The sequence below is a fragment of the Hyperoodon ampullatus genome, assembly GCF_949752795.1.
Source record: "Hyperoodon ampullatus genome assembly, chromosome: 1".
Lineage (NCBI taxonomy): Eukaryota > Metazoa > Chordata > Mammalia > Artiodactyla > Ziphiidae > Hyperoodon > Hyperoodon ampullatus.
In genome coordinates this window covers 62,661,286-62,679,924 of record NC_136914.1, presented here as the reverse complement: position 1 = coordinate 62,679,924, position 18,639 = coordinate 62,661,286, and the positions used below count along the sequence as shown (strand labels likewise).

General features: G+C 38.6%; 1 protein-coding gene across 1 annotated transcript in view; it reads left to right on the top strand.

Moving 5' to 3' along the window:
* Window positions 1-7,256: 7,256 nt before the first annotated feature.
* Window positions 7,257-18,639, top strand: part of USP54 (ubiquitin specific peptidase 54) — a gene marked incomplete at both ends in the record, with an annotated part of 71,107 nt that continues 59,724 nt past the window's right edge. The window contains 2 exon segments of the mRNA XM_079718829.1: window positions 7,257-7,403; window positions 18,035-18,127. Of these exon segments, the coding sequence (XP_079574955.1) occupies window positions 7,257-7,403; window positions 18,035-18,127 (240 nt within the window).

The window sequence follows — 18,639 nt, the reverse complement described above, 5'->3', positions numbered from 1 at the left end:
AGGATACAGATCATATATATATATGTAGTTACATTTATATCTAAGTATTTTATATTTTATGGTATTATTTTAAGTAGTACTTTAAAAGAATTTTAGTTTCCAATGTTCATTGCTAGTATATAGAAACACAAATGATTTTTTAAAAAAATATTGACTTTGTATTTTGTGATCTTACTGACTTCACTTATTAGTTCTTAGAGTTTTTTGGGTAGATTTCTTGGGATTTTCAAGTGTAGAACATCATTGTCTATAAAGACGGTTTTTACTTCTTCCATTATAATCTATATGTTTTTGGTTTTTTTTGTGGTACGCGGGCCTCTCACTGTTGTGGCCTCTCCTGTTGCGGAGCACAGGCTCCCAACGCACAGGCCCAGCGGCCATGGCTCACGGGCCCAGCTGCTCCGCGGCATGTGGGATCCTCCCGGACCAGGGCACGAACCTGTGTCCCCTGCATCGGCAGGCGGACTCTCAACTACTGCGCCATCAGGGAAGCCCAAATCTATATGTTTTTAAAACTTCTTTTTCTTGCCTTATTATACAGTCTAGGACCTCCAGTATGATATTGAATAGGGGTAGTAAGAGTAGACATCTTTGCTTTTTTGAGGACCTGAAAAGGTAGGAGTGATCCTACTGAAAACCTCTTTTGGCTGAGCAGCTGACATTGTTCTACTGCTAAGGAATAATTCAAGCTTTCCACTTTTTTTGTGTGAAATCACAAATAAGTAATGAGGTATGTTAAAGAGAAATATTAGTTTAAAAAAACTAATTATATAAATGAATTGGAATAGCAAGAGACAGGAGGCCAGAAAGACTTTTGTATTGTAATAGTCTAAATGGGAGGTAATCCTGGTGTAAACTAGGTGATGACACTGGAAGTGAAAAAGAAGGATCAATGTAAGAGATTTTGAAGGGAGAATTGAAAAGCCTTTATGATGTGGATGGGGAAGGATAGGAAAGAGTCAGAGACTACTGAGGTTTAGAACCTGGGTAATTGGAGATGCTGATCTCTGGCAACCTCGGCCTGCAGGGGCTTGAAGCAGGATTTTGGTTTCCGGCCAGAGATTGAAGTCAGGCCGTGGCAGTGAGAGTGCCGAATCCTAACCACTGGACCACCAGGGACCAGTGGCCAGTCACAAGGCCATGGCCTGTCAACTGTGTAGAAATGAATTTCCACATAGAGACGGAAAGTAGTGAAACAAGTAAAGTGTTTATTAGGAAGAAAAAGATTACGTGTGGATAGACACAAAGGCAGGCTCAGAGTTGTGCCCCTGTGGTAGTTATTTATTTATTTATTTTTGGCTGCGTTGGGTCTTCCTTGCTGTGCGTGGGCTTTCTCTACTTGCGGCAAGCGAGGGCTACTCTTCGTTGTGGTGCGTGGGCTTCTCATTGCGGTGGCGGAGCACGGGCTCTGTGGCACATGGGCTTTAGTAGTTGTGGCACACGGGCTTAGTTGCGCTGCGGCATGTGGGATCTTCCCGGACCAGAGCTCAAACTCGTGTCCCCTGCATTGGTAGGCAGATTCTAAACTACTGTACCACGAGGGAAGCCCACCTCGTGGTAGTTTGAATCATTTATATGAGGCATTTCTTCCAGGTTTCCTTTGGCCAATCATCTTGCTTTGCCTGGTTTTGAGTCTGTGTTTGGTATATGTCAGGGTCCTCCCATGTGTGCACACACATCTCTTAGCCAAGATGGATTCTATTGAAGTGACCTATAGGTAGGTTGACATCTCTTACTATGAGGTGATGCCCCCTCCCTTTTGACCTCCAAAGAGCCTTTCTGTGCATGTATAGTCAGGAAGGTCTTCTTGACCTCAAGAAAGAGAAATATGTTGTCTCTATCTTTTATCTGGGCAGTGCTCAGCTCTTCTCTCGTGCCTGCTATTTTGGAGTATCTGTCCACAGGGAACAACTCCAGCTGCCCAGCCTGGGGCCCATCTATCTCCTGCCTCAATGCCATTAGTAAAATAAATAAATAGATAAATTAATTAATTTTTAAAATGGGGGATAAAGAGGAGGGACTATTTTGGGGGGGAAGGCGGTGACTTCAGATTTGGACATGTTAAACTTGTTTTGAAAGTGGGACAATGTGCACATAGTTGGTAATTTGGTTTCAGAGTTCATAAGATTTGTGATTTATCAAACCAGAAGTTATGGTTGAAGTTCTGATGGAAAAGGGGATGAGAACACTCATGGGAAGTACTCTAGACAAGAGCAAGAAGGTCTAATTTTAACTTTAGGGAATGTTTAGTTTTGTTTTTGTTTTTTTGGCTGTGTTGGGTTTCGTTGGTGCACGCAGGCTTTCTCTAGTTGTGGCGTTGCAGTGCACGGGCTTCTCACTGCAGTGGCTTCTCTCGTCACAGAGCAAGGGCTCTAGGCACGCAGGCTTCAGTAGTTGTGGCACATGGGCTCAGTAGTTGTGGCTCACGGGCTTAGTTGCTCCATGGCATGTAGGCTCTTCCCAGACCAGGGCTTGAACCCATGTCCCCTGCATTGGCAGGCAGATTCTTAACCACTGCACCACCAGGAAAGTCCCAGAATGCTTACTTTTAAGAAAGCAACAAAAGAGAGAGAAAATGGACTGTCAGAGCAGTAGGAGAACCAGTGTTCATTTGTCATTCTCTCATTTTTGTCATTCTTTTATTTTCTTATTAATTCACCCTATGAATTCACGATTGTGTTACATCAGGCAGCCAGTGTTAGGTGCTGCAGAAAAGTTAAGAAGAATGAGGCATATGGAAAAAGCCAGTGGGTTTTAAAATTAGGAGATTTCTTTAGAAGGCAAATGTTCCATGAAGTAAAATTGTGGTGGTGGAATAAAGGAACAGTACCATGTTCTGAAGACATTAATGATGAGCAAGGAGAAGCAGCAGTTGTAAATTATTTTACAGAGACGTTTAGCAGTGAAAGGTTGAAAAAAATTTAGGACAGTAGGCATAAGGATTTAATACGTTCAAGGTGTTCTTTACTGTTACTGGTTTTTTAAAGAATATAGGATATCTATGTGGTTATCTTTAAAGGGAAAAGAGCTCATGAGAAGGGAATGTTTGAATGGTAATAATAACAATAACAATAATTTATATAGCAGTTACTATATGCCAGACATTGATATCCTCATAATAAGCGAGAAGATACTATGGATATAGTTTGTAATTATTGACATGTGGAGTGTACCAAGGAATTGAGGTAATTGCCTGTTGATTTATCAGTGCAAGTATAAATTCTTCAGTAAATTATAAGTAAACTGCTATATAGAATAACAGAACCAGAAATGTGGGCAAATTTTCTGGAAACTGTTGGGATATCTCAGTGTTGTACAGTTTGACTTCCTATTGTTTGGGTTACTTTTGACTTTAATCACTAGTGATGGGGCTACTGTTTCTTCATTAGAAACTGAGATACTCTTCATGGCTTTTCCATTTGAATCATTGATCAGTTGAACATGGTCAGTGTTTGTAGACCTTCTAAAATGTTACCCTATTCCTTGTAATAGACTCAGTTGTTTACCTTTTTATGTTAAACTTTGTATTTTTTAAATAATTGTAAAATTCAAATGTTTCTTCAAGCACATAGCTAAATCATACTGACATGTACCTTGCTCTATGTGAGACCTATTGTTCTTTTTATATAATTAGAAGACTTATTCCTGCTGGCTTACAACTTTCTAGTATCTGAGGTCCCCAAACAGAAATTTACTTTTCAGTTTTTAGGCTCAGCAATTCACTCATTCAGTGAACTCATTATTAATTCTTTGTTTTGAAAACTTGCTTTCACATACCTATCACATTAAATCTCAGTCACTGTGTGAAATAGGTATTGTGCCACTGTTCCATAGACCCAGAAAACAAAGTTCAGGACACCTAAGTTATTTGGGATTACATAAAGTAGTAAAAATGTAGAATTTGAACCCATGTTTTTCCAACTCCAGGTCTAGTCCTAGTCCTCTTAATAATATCACAGTTACTCTACATCACTTACTCCTGACAACAACTTGAACTTACACTGTGTTTTGACCTCTCCTTGTCATAGAAATAGGATTCAAGCTTTATTTCCTTTTAATTTGTCCTTATATCTTTACATTTTTGTATTTTTCTTTTTCTTTCTTTTATTTTCAGTTTGGGATTGCCAATATCATCTGGCATGGTTATTATCTACCAGCTTAATGATTTTAGTCATGATTTTGCATTGAGTTACTAATACTGCATACAGTACAAGGTAATTCTTATATAATTTTAAATTCTTTTATTATTCGCAGATATCAATTCCTTTTCAACTTAAAAAAATAATTTAAAACTTACAAACAAGTTGCAAGCAATGGAACAAAGAATTTTCATATACCCTTGAGCCAGATTTATTTATTGTTAACATTTTGCTATATTTGCTTTACTATTTTCTCTCTCCTTCTCTCTCCATATATACATAAGTATACACGCATACACACAATTTTTTTTTTTTTCCTGAACCATTTCAGAGTAGGTTGCAGACATTATGCTCTTTTACCCCTAAAATACTCTGGTACTGCCTAGGAAGTTCTTTTTCTTTTTAAAAATAGGTTGTTAGAGCCATGTCGGTAGAACTCTTTATTTTCTCATGTATCTTTAGTAGATGGATTATATTGTTTGTTGCTAGACCTGTAATTTAAGTGAAATATTTTGTCATCAGTATTTCTTGGACTGTTTGTTATTACCACTCTTGGCTTTGTTCTTTTTGGCTCTCACCTCTGGTTTCTGACACACCTAGCTCAAGTGTGAGAGCTTTTTGCCTTACCCTACATAATGCTGCCATTCAGAGCCTGAGAATCTTTTTTTTCTGCTACTGCCTTTTTTCCCTTTGCTCCCTGAACTCAGGGGTGTGTATCATAGGGCAGGCTGAGTTTCAGTGAGCTCCTAATGTGGATACTGGAAACCCCACCTGCCTGCCAAGTCCTTTTGGCTTTGAGCAAAGTGAAGGGTTGGTATTTGTCATTCCTTTGCAGCAGTTGAGCTGAAGGAATGCTGCATGGCTTGTTGGAAGTTGCTTAGTGGCCTCCAGTGGGGTGTGTATGGGGTGTGTGTAGAGGGTTGAGGGTCTTGTAGTCTGTGTAGGAGACATGGGGTCCTGCCTGGTGCTATATGCTAATCATCAGGCAGTGTTTATTGAGTGCCTGCTTATGACTAGACTAGCACTGTGTTAGGAGCTTTTGGAATAGTATAATAAAATATATAATTAAGTCACAGTATGTAGTCAAACAATTCTGGCTCTGCCACTTACCAGCTTTGATTTGGGCAAGTTAATGTCTTTAAGCCTCCCTTTACTCTTCTGTGAAACGGAACTATTAATACCTACATGATAGGGCTGTTATGAAGATTAAGTAAAGAATATAGGTATTGTTTAGCACATGTCTGACACTAGTTAGTATTTCATTTCATACAGTCATAGTCAGGATGTATGACTGATACCATATAAAACAAATAGAGATTAATAAAAACAAATACAGAATAATATGACACTATAATGTATAACCTAATACTTTAACTGTGACCTGTAGATTGTAAATAGTCTGGGAATTTAGAGAAGGAAAAGAACAGTCTGTGCAACCATTTAATATTCCTGTGCCTCAGCTTTTCCACTGAACGCACTATGGATACTGCTAGGTGAACCAAGAATGATTAAGATATTATATTTTTGCTTTTTTAGGTCATCCATATGATGGTGAGAAGGAAGGGAGAAGCTTGGGAAACTGTTAGAAACCAAATTTAATATTTAACATTCTTAATTTTTTCCTTCTGTGTACCTGGCAGCCTTATAGAAAAACTTACAGGTGAATATTAGAAGCATTTCCTTCCAAGGAAATTTTCCCTTGTTGCCTCACTGGCATTTTAATTAGGTGAAAATTAATGTTGGTCAATGGATGGCCTCTGATTGTGAACACCTTGGATATAATCTGAGGATTAAGTGATTTGTAACCCAAATTATCTCTCTGATCCTCTGGCAAAAAATGTTAACATACAAACAAACAGGTCAGAAGAAGATTTAGTTCTTTTGGACTGGATGTTAAGGACATATGGTTTACTCACCATGAGGGTTTCTGTGGGATGGGACATCTTTACTCAGAGCCCAGACTGATAACTGCCACTCCCACCTTTAAATAGGCTTTTATAGCCATGAGCATGTAAAATACCTTGAAAATTTTCTGTACTCACAACATCCAAAACAAACTGTTTCAATTTCTAATTTGGTGTGTGTTTACTTGGTAACTTTTTTCTTAGCCTGATTTTGGAAAGTTTGCATTCAGTTCTTATTTTTGCCCAGGTCAACTTTCTTCTCCTCCCAGAAAATTTGGGAGAAGGCTCCTATGAGAGTAAAGCTGCGCACACCTTTTTCTTCCCACCTCTTTGGTTTGAGTGTTTCTCCTTTTTGTTGTTGTTAGGATTTCTTTGCAGGGGTGGGGTGGTGAGCATTGTTTGTCTCGGTTTCAAGTTTTAGTGAGAGGTGAGGCAACGCTGATCTTGGCAGAAGCGCACAAAGCTAGTAGAGTCATTAAATGACGCAAGCTTTTGATTGTTTTTTTTTTCTTTCTTTAAAGCTCTCTGGCACAGCTGGCTAGTCTAGTCACAGAGGAAAAGAGAAGAGAGTTTCTGAAGTTCTGGATGGAATACTAGAAAATGTTTGGGACATATTAAAAAACAGCAGCAGAACAACAACAACAGAAACTCCATTTATTTCAAACAAGCTTCTTAACTTTGTGGAATCTATGTCAGTTGCTTAGAACTTGGGTTTTTACTTCAGAGGATGATGGGACGAGGCAATAGAAGGCGAGGAGGGTTGCGTTGGATTCTTGCTTATCTGTCTGCCTCTCCTTCCAGTTGGAAAATTCTTCAATCCACAAGAAGCATTATAAACAAGCCTAAAGAACACATCCTACCCTGATCCTGGATTCTGTTGGAGTTGAGGAGTACAGCCACTTCACCAGGGTTTTATGGAGGCAGTTCAAGAAAAATCTAAGGAAGGATTTCTCTGTTTGAATTAATCCTGTGCCATGTTACATTTTGGGCATTGCTTGGAGCAAGTAGGGGACAGCTCTGTCATGTGGATCTAAGGATACCTGAGTTTCTTGAGCTGCATATATGATGTTTGAAATGTTGTAAATTCAAAATCTTTCAACATAAATTTGTTAAATTCTGGATTCTCTTTATATTAAGGACTTCAGCAGACAGAAACTCCCTCCCCAAAAGATACAAAGCTTCCTCTGTGTTTTCAGGCTAAATGTGAACAATAATGTCTTGGAAGAGAAATTATTTTTCAGGGGGCCGTGGTAGTGTCCAAGGGATGTTTGCTCCTCGAAGCTCGACCTCCATAGCCCCCAGCAAAGGCCTCAGCAATGAGCCAGGACAAAACAGCTGCTTCCTCAACAGTGCCTTGCAGGTAAGGGTAATTTCTTTCTTTTTGGTGAACTTTGACTTTCACTTGCTGATGCTGTATTTCTGATTACTCTTTTAAATCTAATACTTGATAGTCTCTTTTTGAGGTCAGCAGCCTAAGATCATTTTTTAAGTTAATCTCTGTGATCGTAGGCAAGTCACTTTATCTCTTTGAGTCTCAATTACCTCATTTGTAAAAGAGGAGAGTAATAATGATAGTAGAAATAATAACTGTAACTACTACTACTTAGCTGTCTAAAGGGAGGTACATGGACTAGATGATCTTACTACTTGTTTATTGACTTTTTTCCTGAACAGTCTCTACTGTTTCCTTTTTTTCCATTTGAGACGAAGGTGTCTCATCACCCTAGTCGCCTTCCTCTAGTATAGAAAGCAAAATTCTTTCCACAGGTGAAAGATTCTCAGGTATGTTATTCTTTTTTTTTAATATTCTTTTTTACTTTTTATTGATGTATAATATACATACAGGAAAATGCATGTATCATAATTATACAATTCAGCTTTCAAAACAGATCACAACCATGTAAACAGCACCCAGAGTAACAAAGAGCTGATTTCCAGCTTGCAGAAGACTCCCTTGTGCTCTCTTCCAGTTACTAACCACTCCCCAAGGGTAAACACTATTGAAGGGTAACCACTAACCATAGATTAGTTTTGCCTGTTTTTGAACTTAATTTAAATGAATCAGGTATGTTATTCTTGTCTCATAATATTCAGGCTCTTAGCACACGTTCTGATCCGGGTCCAGTCTTTGTCCACTTCTTCATCTCCTTCCTCTGAGCTCTCCTGCAGTGTCTGGTCAGATATGCTTGCACAGAGCTGGTAGAAAATAAATTCCTCTAAGGTGATTATCTACTCTAAATTTTCCCTTTTTGTCTTGCTTGCCACTTTAGCTGTCTCAGAATCCCAAAGCTTCCTGTCTGTCTGCCTGCCCTGCCCAATCAGGGCCATAGTGTGTTCGGTTCATCCCCCTTGGTCTAACTTTCAAGTGATTACTTTCCCCTTTTTTCTCCTCTTCACAGTAAAAGTAAATGAAATTTGCCACCCAAGATAATTATGCTTGGGTAAAATATTAGCTTTACGCCTCAGATGTATGAGAAAATAAGTTGTTATGAAAGAAAAAAAGACAAGACAACATATTTGGTATAAAAAGCACTGGACTTAGGAGACCTGGGTTCTAGTTTTAGCCTTTCTTTAGACTAGCCTTGTGACCTTGTACAGGTAATAGTATTTTAATTTTCTCATTTGTAGTACAAGAATCTTGTCAAGCTTATTTATTTATTTACTTATTTATTTTGTATTATGAATCTTCATGTACACATCAACCAGGCACAACAATGATTAATATTTACCAGTCTTAGTTCATTCACTGGCCCCCTTTTTTGCTGAATTATTTTAAGCTACTCCCAAGCATCATGTGATCTTTAAATACTTCAATGTATTTCTCTAGTACATAAGGACATGAAAAAAACCATAATCTCAATGACTTTATGACACCTAAAAAGTTTAGCTAAAATTATTAATATTATCTAATACCCAGTCCATGTTTAGTCTTCTCAGTAGTATAAAAATGTCTTTTTTAAAAAATTGAGGTAAATTTGATGTACAATATTATACAGGTTACAGGTGTACAACATAGTGATTCACAATTTTTAAAGGTTATACTCCATTTATAGTTATTATAAAATATTGACCGTATTCCCTATGTTGTATGGTATATCCTTGTAGCTTACTTATTTTATACAGAATAATTTGTACCTCTTAATCTCCTACTCCTGTCTTGCCCGCCACCTTCCCTCTCCTCACTGGTAGCCACTAGTTTGTTCTCTATATCTGTGAATCTGTTTCTTTTTTGTTGTATTCACTAGTTTATTTTATTGTTTAGATTCCACATATAAGTGATATCATACAGTATTTGTCTTTCTCTGTCTGATTTATTTCACTTAGCATAATAACCTCCAAGTCCATCCATGTTGCAAATGACAAAATTTCATTGTCAAGATTATTTATGTAATAAAATTTCCATACTCTGTTTTCAAATTTTTTTTTGAAAACATTAAAAAATTCTATGCTGTCTAGAGTCAAAAATTCATTGGTTAGGCTTCCCCCCCCCACATATTAGCTTTTTGAGTCACTTTGCATAAACTAACAATACTTTTGTAATTTAGAAGAAGGTAAAAAAGGGTGTTGATAGAGATGTGTGTGTGTTTACCTCCTATCAGGCCATAGTCCTGTTTTTATAATTCTGTTTTTTTCTATATGTTCTATTTTTATTGTCAGTCTAAGCAATAATATTTACAAATTTCTGTTCTAATTTCCAGTGCCATATAGAATATATAACTTACACACACATACCTATTTCTATATTTATACTTGAAGACATTGACAGTTTTGGAGTGCCTGTTATAATCATGTTACAAGCTGAAAGTAATGGTTTCAATGAGCTAATATTCTAACTTTTGGTATGAAAGCTGTGTTCACCACAGATGTATTGAACCCATTACATTTATTATAAAAAGGCATTGCTTATTTAGGAGTGTAACGTGTTTCAAAGAACTTTTGGAAATATATATCTATAGACACCAAAGTATGAAGAAGCCCCGGAGGTGTGCTATAATCTGGTGCTCCAAAAGTAGTGCCTTTTCATATATGGTGCTATTTAAATGTTTTCCAGATAAGAGGAGCTTCCTAAGGCATTTATGCTATATATTACACCATTTCTTTTTCAACTGAACTCATAGTTTACTCAGATTTCGTGAGTTTCTTTATGAAGTGTCTTTTTGTATTCCAGGATCCCATCCAGGATATTACATTTACATTTACTTGTCCTGTCTCCTTAGGCTCCTCTTGGCTGTGACAGTTTCACACAATTTCCTTGTTTTTGATGATCTTGACAATTTTGAAGGGTACTAGTCAAGTATTTTGTAGGATGTCCCACTATTGCAGTTTGTCTGATATGCTTCTCATGATTAGATTGGCATTATGGGTTTTTGAGAGGAATACCATAGAAGTAAAGTGTTGTTCTCATCACATTGTATCAAGGTTACAAACTATGAACAGATTTTTTTTTAACATCTTTATTGGAGTATAATTGCTTTGCAATGTGTGTTAGTTTCTGCTGTATAACAAAGTGAATCAGTTATATGCATACGTATATCCCCATATCCCCTCCCTCTTGCGTCTGCTTCCCACCTTCCTTATCCCGCCCCTCTAGGTGGTCACAAAGCACTGAGCTAATCTCCCTGTGCTAGGCAGCTGCTTCCCACTAGCTATCTATTTTACATTTGGTAGTCTATATATGTCAATGTTACTCTCTCACTTCATCCCAGCTTACCCTTCCCCGTCCATGTGTCCTCAAGTCCATTCTCTATGTCTGTGTCTTTATTCCTGTCCTGCCCCTAGGTTCATCGGAACCAATTTTTTTTTATATTCCATATATATGTGTTAGCATACAGTATTTGTTTTTCTCTTTCTGACTTATTTCACTCTGTATGACAGACTCTAGGTCCATCCACCTCTCTACAAATAACTCAATTTCGTTTCTTTTCATGGCTGAGTACTATTCCATTGTATATATGTGACACATCTTCTTTATCCATTCATCTGTCGATGGACACTTAGGTTACTTCCATGTCCTAGCTATTGTAAATAGTGGTGCACTGAACATTGTGGTACATGACTCTTTTTAAATTATGGTTTTCAGGGTGTATGCCCAGTAGTGGGATTGCTGAGTCATATGGTAGTTCTATTTTTGTTTTTTAAGGAACCTTCATAGCGTTCTCCATAGTGGCTGTATCAATTTATGTTCCCACCAACAGTGCAGGAGGGTTCCCTTTTCTCCACACCTCCTCCAGCATTTATTGTTTGCAGATTTTTTGATGATGGCCATTCTGACTGGTGTGATGTGATACCTCATTGTAGTTTTGATTTGCATTTCTCTAATGATTAGTGATGTTGAGCATCTTTTCATGTGTTTGTTGGCAATCTGTATATCTTCTTTGGAGAAATGTCTATTTAGGTCTTCTGCCCATTTTTGGATTGGGTTGTTTGTTTTTTTTGATATTGAGCTACATGAGCTGCTTGTATATTTTGGAGATTAATCCTTTGTCGGTTGCTTCGTTTGCAAATATTTTCTCCCATTCTGAGGGTTGTCTTTTCGTCTTTTTTATGGTTTCCTTTGCTGTGCAAAAGCTTTTAAGTTTCATTAGGTCCCATTTGTTTATTTTTGTTTCTATTTCCGTTTCTCTAGGAGGTGGGTCAAAAAAGGATCTTGCTGTGATTTATGTCATAGAGGGATCTGCCTATGTTTTCCTCTAAGAGTTTTATAGTGTCTGGCCTTACATTTAGGTTTTTAATCCATTTTGAGTTTATTTTTGTGTATGGTATTAGGGAGTGTTCTAATTTAACTCTTTTACATGTAGCTGTCCAGTTTTCCCAGCACCACTTATTGAAGAGGTTATCTTTTCTCCATTGTATACTGTTGTCTCCTTTATCAAAGATAAGGTGACCATATGTGCGTGGGTTTGTCTCTGGGCTTTCTGTCCTGTTCCATGGATCTATATTTCTGTTTTTATGCCAGTGCCATACTGTCTTGATTACGGTAGCTTTGTAGCATAGTCTGAAGTTCAGAAGCCTGATTCCTCCAGCTCCGTTTTTCTTTCTCAAGATTGCTTTGTCTATTCAGGGTCTTTTGTGTTTCCATACAAATTGTGCAATTTTTTGTTCTAGTTCTGTGGAAAATGCCATTGGTAGTTTGATAGGGATTGCATTGAATCTGTAGATTGCTTTGGGTAGTAGAGTCATTTTCACTATGTTGATTCTTCCAATCCAAGAACATGGTATATCTCTCCATCTGTTTGTATCGTCTTTAATTTCTTTCATCAGTGTCTTATAGTTTTCTGCATACAGGTCTTTTGCCTCCTTAGGTAGTTTTATTCCTAGGTATTTTTTGTTGTTGTTGTTGCAATGGTGAATGGGAGTGTTTCCTTAATTTCTCTTTCAGATTTTTCATCATTAGTGTATAGGAATGCAAGTGACTTCAGTGCATTAATTTTGTATCCTGCTACTTTACCAAATTCATTGATTAGCTCTAGTAGTTTTCTGGTAGCATCTTTAGGATTCTCTATGTATAGTGTCATGTCATCTGCAAACAGTGACAGTTTTACTTCTTCTTTTCCCATTTGGATTCCTTTTATTTCTTTTTCTTCTCTGATTGCTGTGGCTAAAACTTCCAAAACTATGTTGAATAATACTCGTGAGAGTGGACAACCTTGTCTTGTTCCTGATCTTAGAAGAAATGGTTTTACTTTTTCACCATTGAGAACAATGTTGGTTGTGGGTTTGTCATATACGGTCTTTATTATGTTGAGTTAGGTTCCCTCTATGCCTACTTTCTGGAGAGTTTTTATCATAAATGGGTGTTGAATTTTGTCAAAAGCTTTTTCTGCATCTACAGAGATGATCATATGGTTTTTCTCCTTCAATTTGTTAATATGGTGTATCACGTTGATTGATTTGCGTATATTGAAGAATCCTTGCATTCCTGGGATAAACCCCACTTGATCATGGTGTATGATCCTTTTAATGTGCTGTTGGATTCTGTTTGTTAGTATTTTGTTGAGGCTTTTTGCATCTATGTTCATCAGAGATACTGGCCTGTAGTTTTCTTTTTTAGTGACATATTTGTCTGGTTTTGGTATCAGGGTGATGGTGGCCTCGTAGAATGAGTTTGGGAATGTTCCTCCCTCTGCTATATTTTGGAAGAGTTTGAGAAGGATAGATGTTAGCTCTTCTCTAAATGTTTGATAGAATTCACCTGTGAAGCCATCTGGACCTGGGCTTTTGTTTGTTGGACGATTTTTAATTACCATTTCAATTTCAGTGCTTGTGATTGGTCTGTTTATATTTTCTATTTCTTCCTGGGTCAGTCTTGGAAGGTTATGCTTTTCTAAGAATTTGTCCATTTCTTCTGGGTTGTCCATTTTATTGGCATATAGTTGTTTGTAGTAATCTCTCACGATCCTTTGTATTTCTGCAGTGTCAGTTGTTGCTTCTCCTTTTTCATTTCTAATTCTGTTGGTTTGAGTCTTCTCCCTTTTTTTCTTGTTGAGTCTGGCTAATGGTTTATTAATTTTGTTTATCTTCTCAAAGAACCAGCTTTTAGTTTTATTGATCTTTACTATTGCTTCCTTCATTTCTTTTTCATTTATTTCTGATCTGATCTTTATGATTTCTTTCCTTCTGCTAACTTTGGGGTTTTTTTGTTCCTCTTTCTCTAATTGCTTTAGGTATAAGCTTAGGTTGTTTATTTGAGATTTTTCTTTTTTCTTGAGGTACGATTGTATTGCTATAAACTTCCCTTTTAGAATTGGTTTTGCTGCATCTCATAGCTTTTGGGTTGTCGTGTTTTCATTGTCATTTGTTTCTAGGTATTTTTTGGCTTCCTCTTTGATTTCTTCAGTGATCTCTTGGTTAATTAGTAGCATATTGTTTAGCCTCCATGTGTTTGTATTTTTTAGTTTTTTTCCTGTAATTGATATCTAGTCTCGTAGCGTTGTGGTTGAAAAAGATACTTGATACAATTTCAATTTTCTTAAGTGTATCAAGGCTTGATTTGTGACCCAAGATATGGTCTATCCTAGAGAATGTTCCATGAGCACTTGAGAAGAAAGTGTATTCTGTTGTTTTTGGATGGAATGTCCTATAAATATCAATTAAGTTCATCTTGTTTAATGTGTCATTTAAAGCTTGTGTTTCCTTATTTATTTTCATTTTGGATGATCTGTCCATTGGTGAAAGTGGGGTGTTAAAGTCCCCTACTATTATTGTGTAACTGTCGATTTCCCCTTTTATGGCTGTTAGCATTTGCCTTTTGTATTGAGATGCCGCTATGTTGGGTGCATAAATATTTACAATTGTTATATCTTCTTCTTGGATTGATCCCTTAATCATTATGTAGTATCCTTCTTTGTCTCTTGTAATAGTCTTTATTTTGAAGTCTATTTTGTCTCATATGAGAATTGCTACTCCAGCTTTCTTTTGATTTCCATTTGCATGGACTATCTTTTTCCATCCCCTCACTTTCAGTCTGTATGTGTCCCTAGGGCTGAAGTGGGTCTCTTGTAGACAGCATATATACGGGTCTTGTTTTTATATCCATTCAGCCCATCTACGTCTTTTGGTTGCGGCATTTAATCCATTCACATTTAAGGTAATTATCGATATGTATGTTCCTATTACCATTTTCTTAATTGTTTTGTGTTTGTTTTTGTAGGCCTTTTCCTTCTCTCATGTTTCCTGCCTACAGAAGTTCCTTTAGCATTTGTTGTGACGCTGGTTTGGTGGTGCTGAATTCTCTTACTTTTGCTTATCTGTAAAGGTTTTAATTTCTCCATCGAATCTGAATGAGATCCTTGCTGGGTAGAATAATCTTGGTTGTAGGTTTTTCCCTTTCATCACTTTAAACATGTCCTGCCATTCCCTTCTGGCTTGCAGAGTTTCTGCTAATAGATCAGCTGTTAAACTTATGGGGATTCCTTTGTATGTTATTTGTTGTTTTTCCCTTGCTGCTTTTAATATTTTTTCTTTGTATTTAATTTTTGACAGTTTGATTAATATATGTCTCTGCGTGTTTCTCTTTGGGTTTATTCTGTATGATACTCTTTGTACTTCCTGGACTTGATTGACTATTTCCTTTCCCGTGTTAGGGAAGTTTTCAACTATAATCTTTTCAAATATTTTCTCAGACCCTTTCTTTTTCTCTTCTTCTTTTGGGACCCCTATAACTCAAATGTTGGTGCATTTAATGTTGTCCCAGAGGTGTTTGAGACTGTCCTCAATTCTTTTCATTCTTGTTTCTTTTTTTCTTTTTTTTTTTTTTTTGTGGTATGTGGGCCTCGCGCTGTTGTGGCCTCTCCCGTTGCGGAGCACAGGCTCTGGACGCGCAGGCTCAATGGCCATGGCTCACGGGCCCAGCCACTCCGGGCATGTGGGATCTTCCAGACCGGGGCACGAACCCGTGTCCCCTGCATCGGCAGGCGGGCTCTCAACCACTGCGCCACCAGGGAAGCCCCATTCTTGTTTCTTTATTCTGCTCCCTGGCAGTTATTTTCACCATTTTGTCTTCCAGCTCACTTATCCATTCTTCTGCCTCAATTATTCTGCTATTGATTCCTTCTAGAGTATTTTTAATTTCAGTAATTGTGTTTTTCATCACTGTTTGTTTGCTCTTTAGTTCTTCTAGATCCTTGTTAAATGTTTCTTGTATTTTCTTCATCCTGTTTCCAAGATTTTGGATTATCTTTACTATCATTACCCTGAATCCTTTTTCAGGTAGGTTGCCTATTTCGTCTTCATTTATTTGGTCTTGTAAGTTTTTACCTTGCTCCATTGTTTGTAACATATGTTTTTGTCCTTTGATTTTTTTTTTTTTTGATGGGTGGTGCTGTATTCGTGTCTTATGGGTTGTTTGGCCTGAGACATCCAGCACTGGAATTTGCAGGCAGTTGTATTAGAGCTGGGTTCTGGTGCTGTGATTAGTACCTCCGGGAGGCCTCACTCCAATTAATATTCCCTGGGGTCTGAGGTTCTCTGTTAGTCCAGCGCTTTGGACTTGGAGCTCCCATCACAGGAAGTCGGGCCTGACCTGTCACTGGCCTGGGAACCAAGATCCCGCAAGCTTCGTGGTGTGGTTAAAAAAAAAAAAAAGAAAAGGAAGGACAGAAAAAAAGAAAGAAAGGAGCAGTACAATATCAAAGTGTAAAAACAAAATTAAATTAGAAAGATAAAAAATATTAGGAAAAATAAAACTATAATCGAAACAACTGCAACAAGGTAAACTGCAACAAGGTAAAATAAAACCACAACAGAAAAAAGAAGAAAAAAAAGGGGCGGGGTGAACAAGCCAAAAGGAGAGAATAATAACAAAGTATAAAGAATATAATAAAATTAGAAAAAATAAAAGATTTATTAGGAAAAATAAAAATATAAAAAATCAACAACAATGAATCAACAAGGTGAAACAGAACCCCAATCTAAAAGAGGAAAAAAGAAAGAAAGAAAAAAAAGAAAAGCCTTGGCTATGGGGGCAGAGTTTAGGTGGTGGTGGAACTTAGGCAGGGGTGGAGTTTAGGGTGGGGCAGGATATAGGTGAGTGGGGGGGGTGACATTTGGGTGTGGGGAAGGGCCTAGGCTCCAGAACCCACGCAGCTGTAAAAGGCCTTGCGGATGGAGCCTCGATGGGGCAGTGTTTAAACATGGGGCAGGGCCTCTGCTTAGGACCTGTGTGGGAAGGAGAGAGGCAGCACGTGGAAAGGAGGGCCTCTGAAGTGTGGAGTTCTGGAGTTTGGAGGTAGGGCCCTTAGTGAGGGTGTATGGGTGGGGTTTAGGTCCAGCGTGTTGGTCAGGGTCTCTGAGTGTAGAGGTGGGGCCTTTGGTGGGGGTGTAGGGGCGGGGCTTGGGTTCTGCAGGGCAGGAGGGAGGCTCTGAGGGCAGAGGATTAGGCCCAGGAGCCCAACAGGCCCCCTGGTGCCTAAGTGGACAGAGAAGGTGCTGGCCCGGTTCCCTTCCGTTCCTTTGTGCCCCTCCCCCATTGTCTCCCCCAGGGTCCCCTCTACTGCTGATGGACCCCTAACCATGGGTGGGTCCTGCTGGGTGTAGCAACTCCTCCCCTCCCCCAGCCACCACTCAGGGTTGCCAGTCCCAGAGGTCCAGCCTTTACTTTTGCTCCCCCTTCCCTCCCTCCCACTCCCGCAGGCCTGTGCGGCTGTCGGGGGACTCAATGGGCAGAGGATCAGGCCTGGGATCTAAGCAGGCTGCTGGGGGCCCAAGTGGGTAGGGGAAACCTGGCCGTGCTCCCTTTTGATCTTCTGCTGTCCCAGTGGTCACCCAGTTTCCCCCTTCAGGCGTGGGATCCCCTCCCCCAGCTGCCCCTCAGGGATGCCAGTCCCCTCCCTTCTCCACTTCTCTTCCCCCTTCACTCCCCCCCATGCCCCACGTCCTACCTGGTTGCTGGGGGTTCCTCCCATCCCCTTAGGTGTCCCCCACTGGTGCCTAGTAGGTACCCTAGTTGTGCGGAGACGCGAACTCCGTGTCCTCTTAGTATGCCATCTTGACTCTGCCCCCTATGAACCGATTTATCACTGTTGATATCACCATTATTTTTTTTTATTCTGTTGACTTAAGGAGGTCACACCTCTCTCAGAAAGGTCCAAAAACTGAGAAATCTAACAAAGACAAAATTCCACACTACCATTCAAGCTTCTAAATAAATTTTAAAATATTCATGGTTTTCTTGTGTGGACCATTAAAAGAAATCCTTATTCCGCAGTTTTTAACCCATAAATTCCCTCTTTAGGATCACATTTGATGTACCTTGTATCATTTTGTCTGTGTGACCTACTTTATGTTCGAATTAGTGTCTTTTCCAGAATATGGTCACCTATCCCTCTGGTTGGATACCTCACCTTTTTTGACATTTTTTTTTAATACACTAGAGTGAGCTTTTCTCTTGGGAGTAACAATGTCTATTGTCTACCTATGTTTGCTTGACTTCTTGAATTTGAAATTAAATGGGGGTTATTTGTAGAGTAATGAAGTATTTTCCCTTTTCATCAGGTTTTATGGCACTTGGACATCTTCCGACGTAGCTTTAGGCAGCTTACAACTCACAAATGCATGGGAGATTCCTGCATCTTTTGTGCTCTCAAGGTAAATACTTCAAATTTGTTTCTTCTCACTATCATTAGGTTAATGATCAATATTAAGGTGGTTTGGTTATTCAGCTTGATGCTAAAGAATTTGTTACTGCATTATTTGCATGTGGTTTAGTACAAAGGATAAGTATGATTAGTTTTGCTTGTTTCAAAGAACTACTACTTGGTTTAGGTATTCTGTTTCTCTGAACCTTTTGCCCGCACAACTCTATTTAATGTGATTGGATACTATTCAAATGTGCTTAGACTTTGAGTATTTATCCGAAAAGCTAACACTAAATTTTCGTTTTGAAAGAATAAACAACCAACTGTTTTTCATGGAATTAACTATTGTCTATTAAAGCTAAATTTAGCACAAACTCTTTCTATTAAGAAAAGCCAGGGGGCTTCCCTGGTGGTGCAGTGGTTGAGAGTCCTCCTGCCGATGCAGGGGACATGGGTTCGTGCCCTGGTCTGGGAAGATCCCACATGCTGCGGAGCAGCTGGGCCCGTGAGCCATGGCCGCTG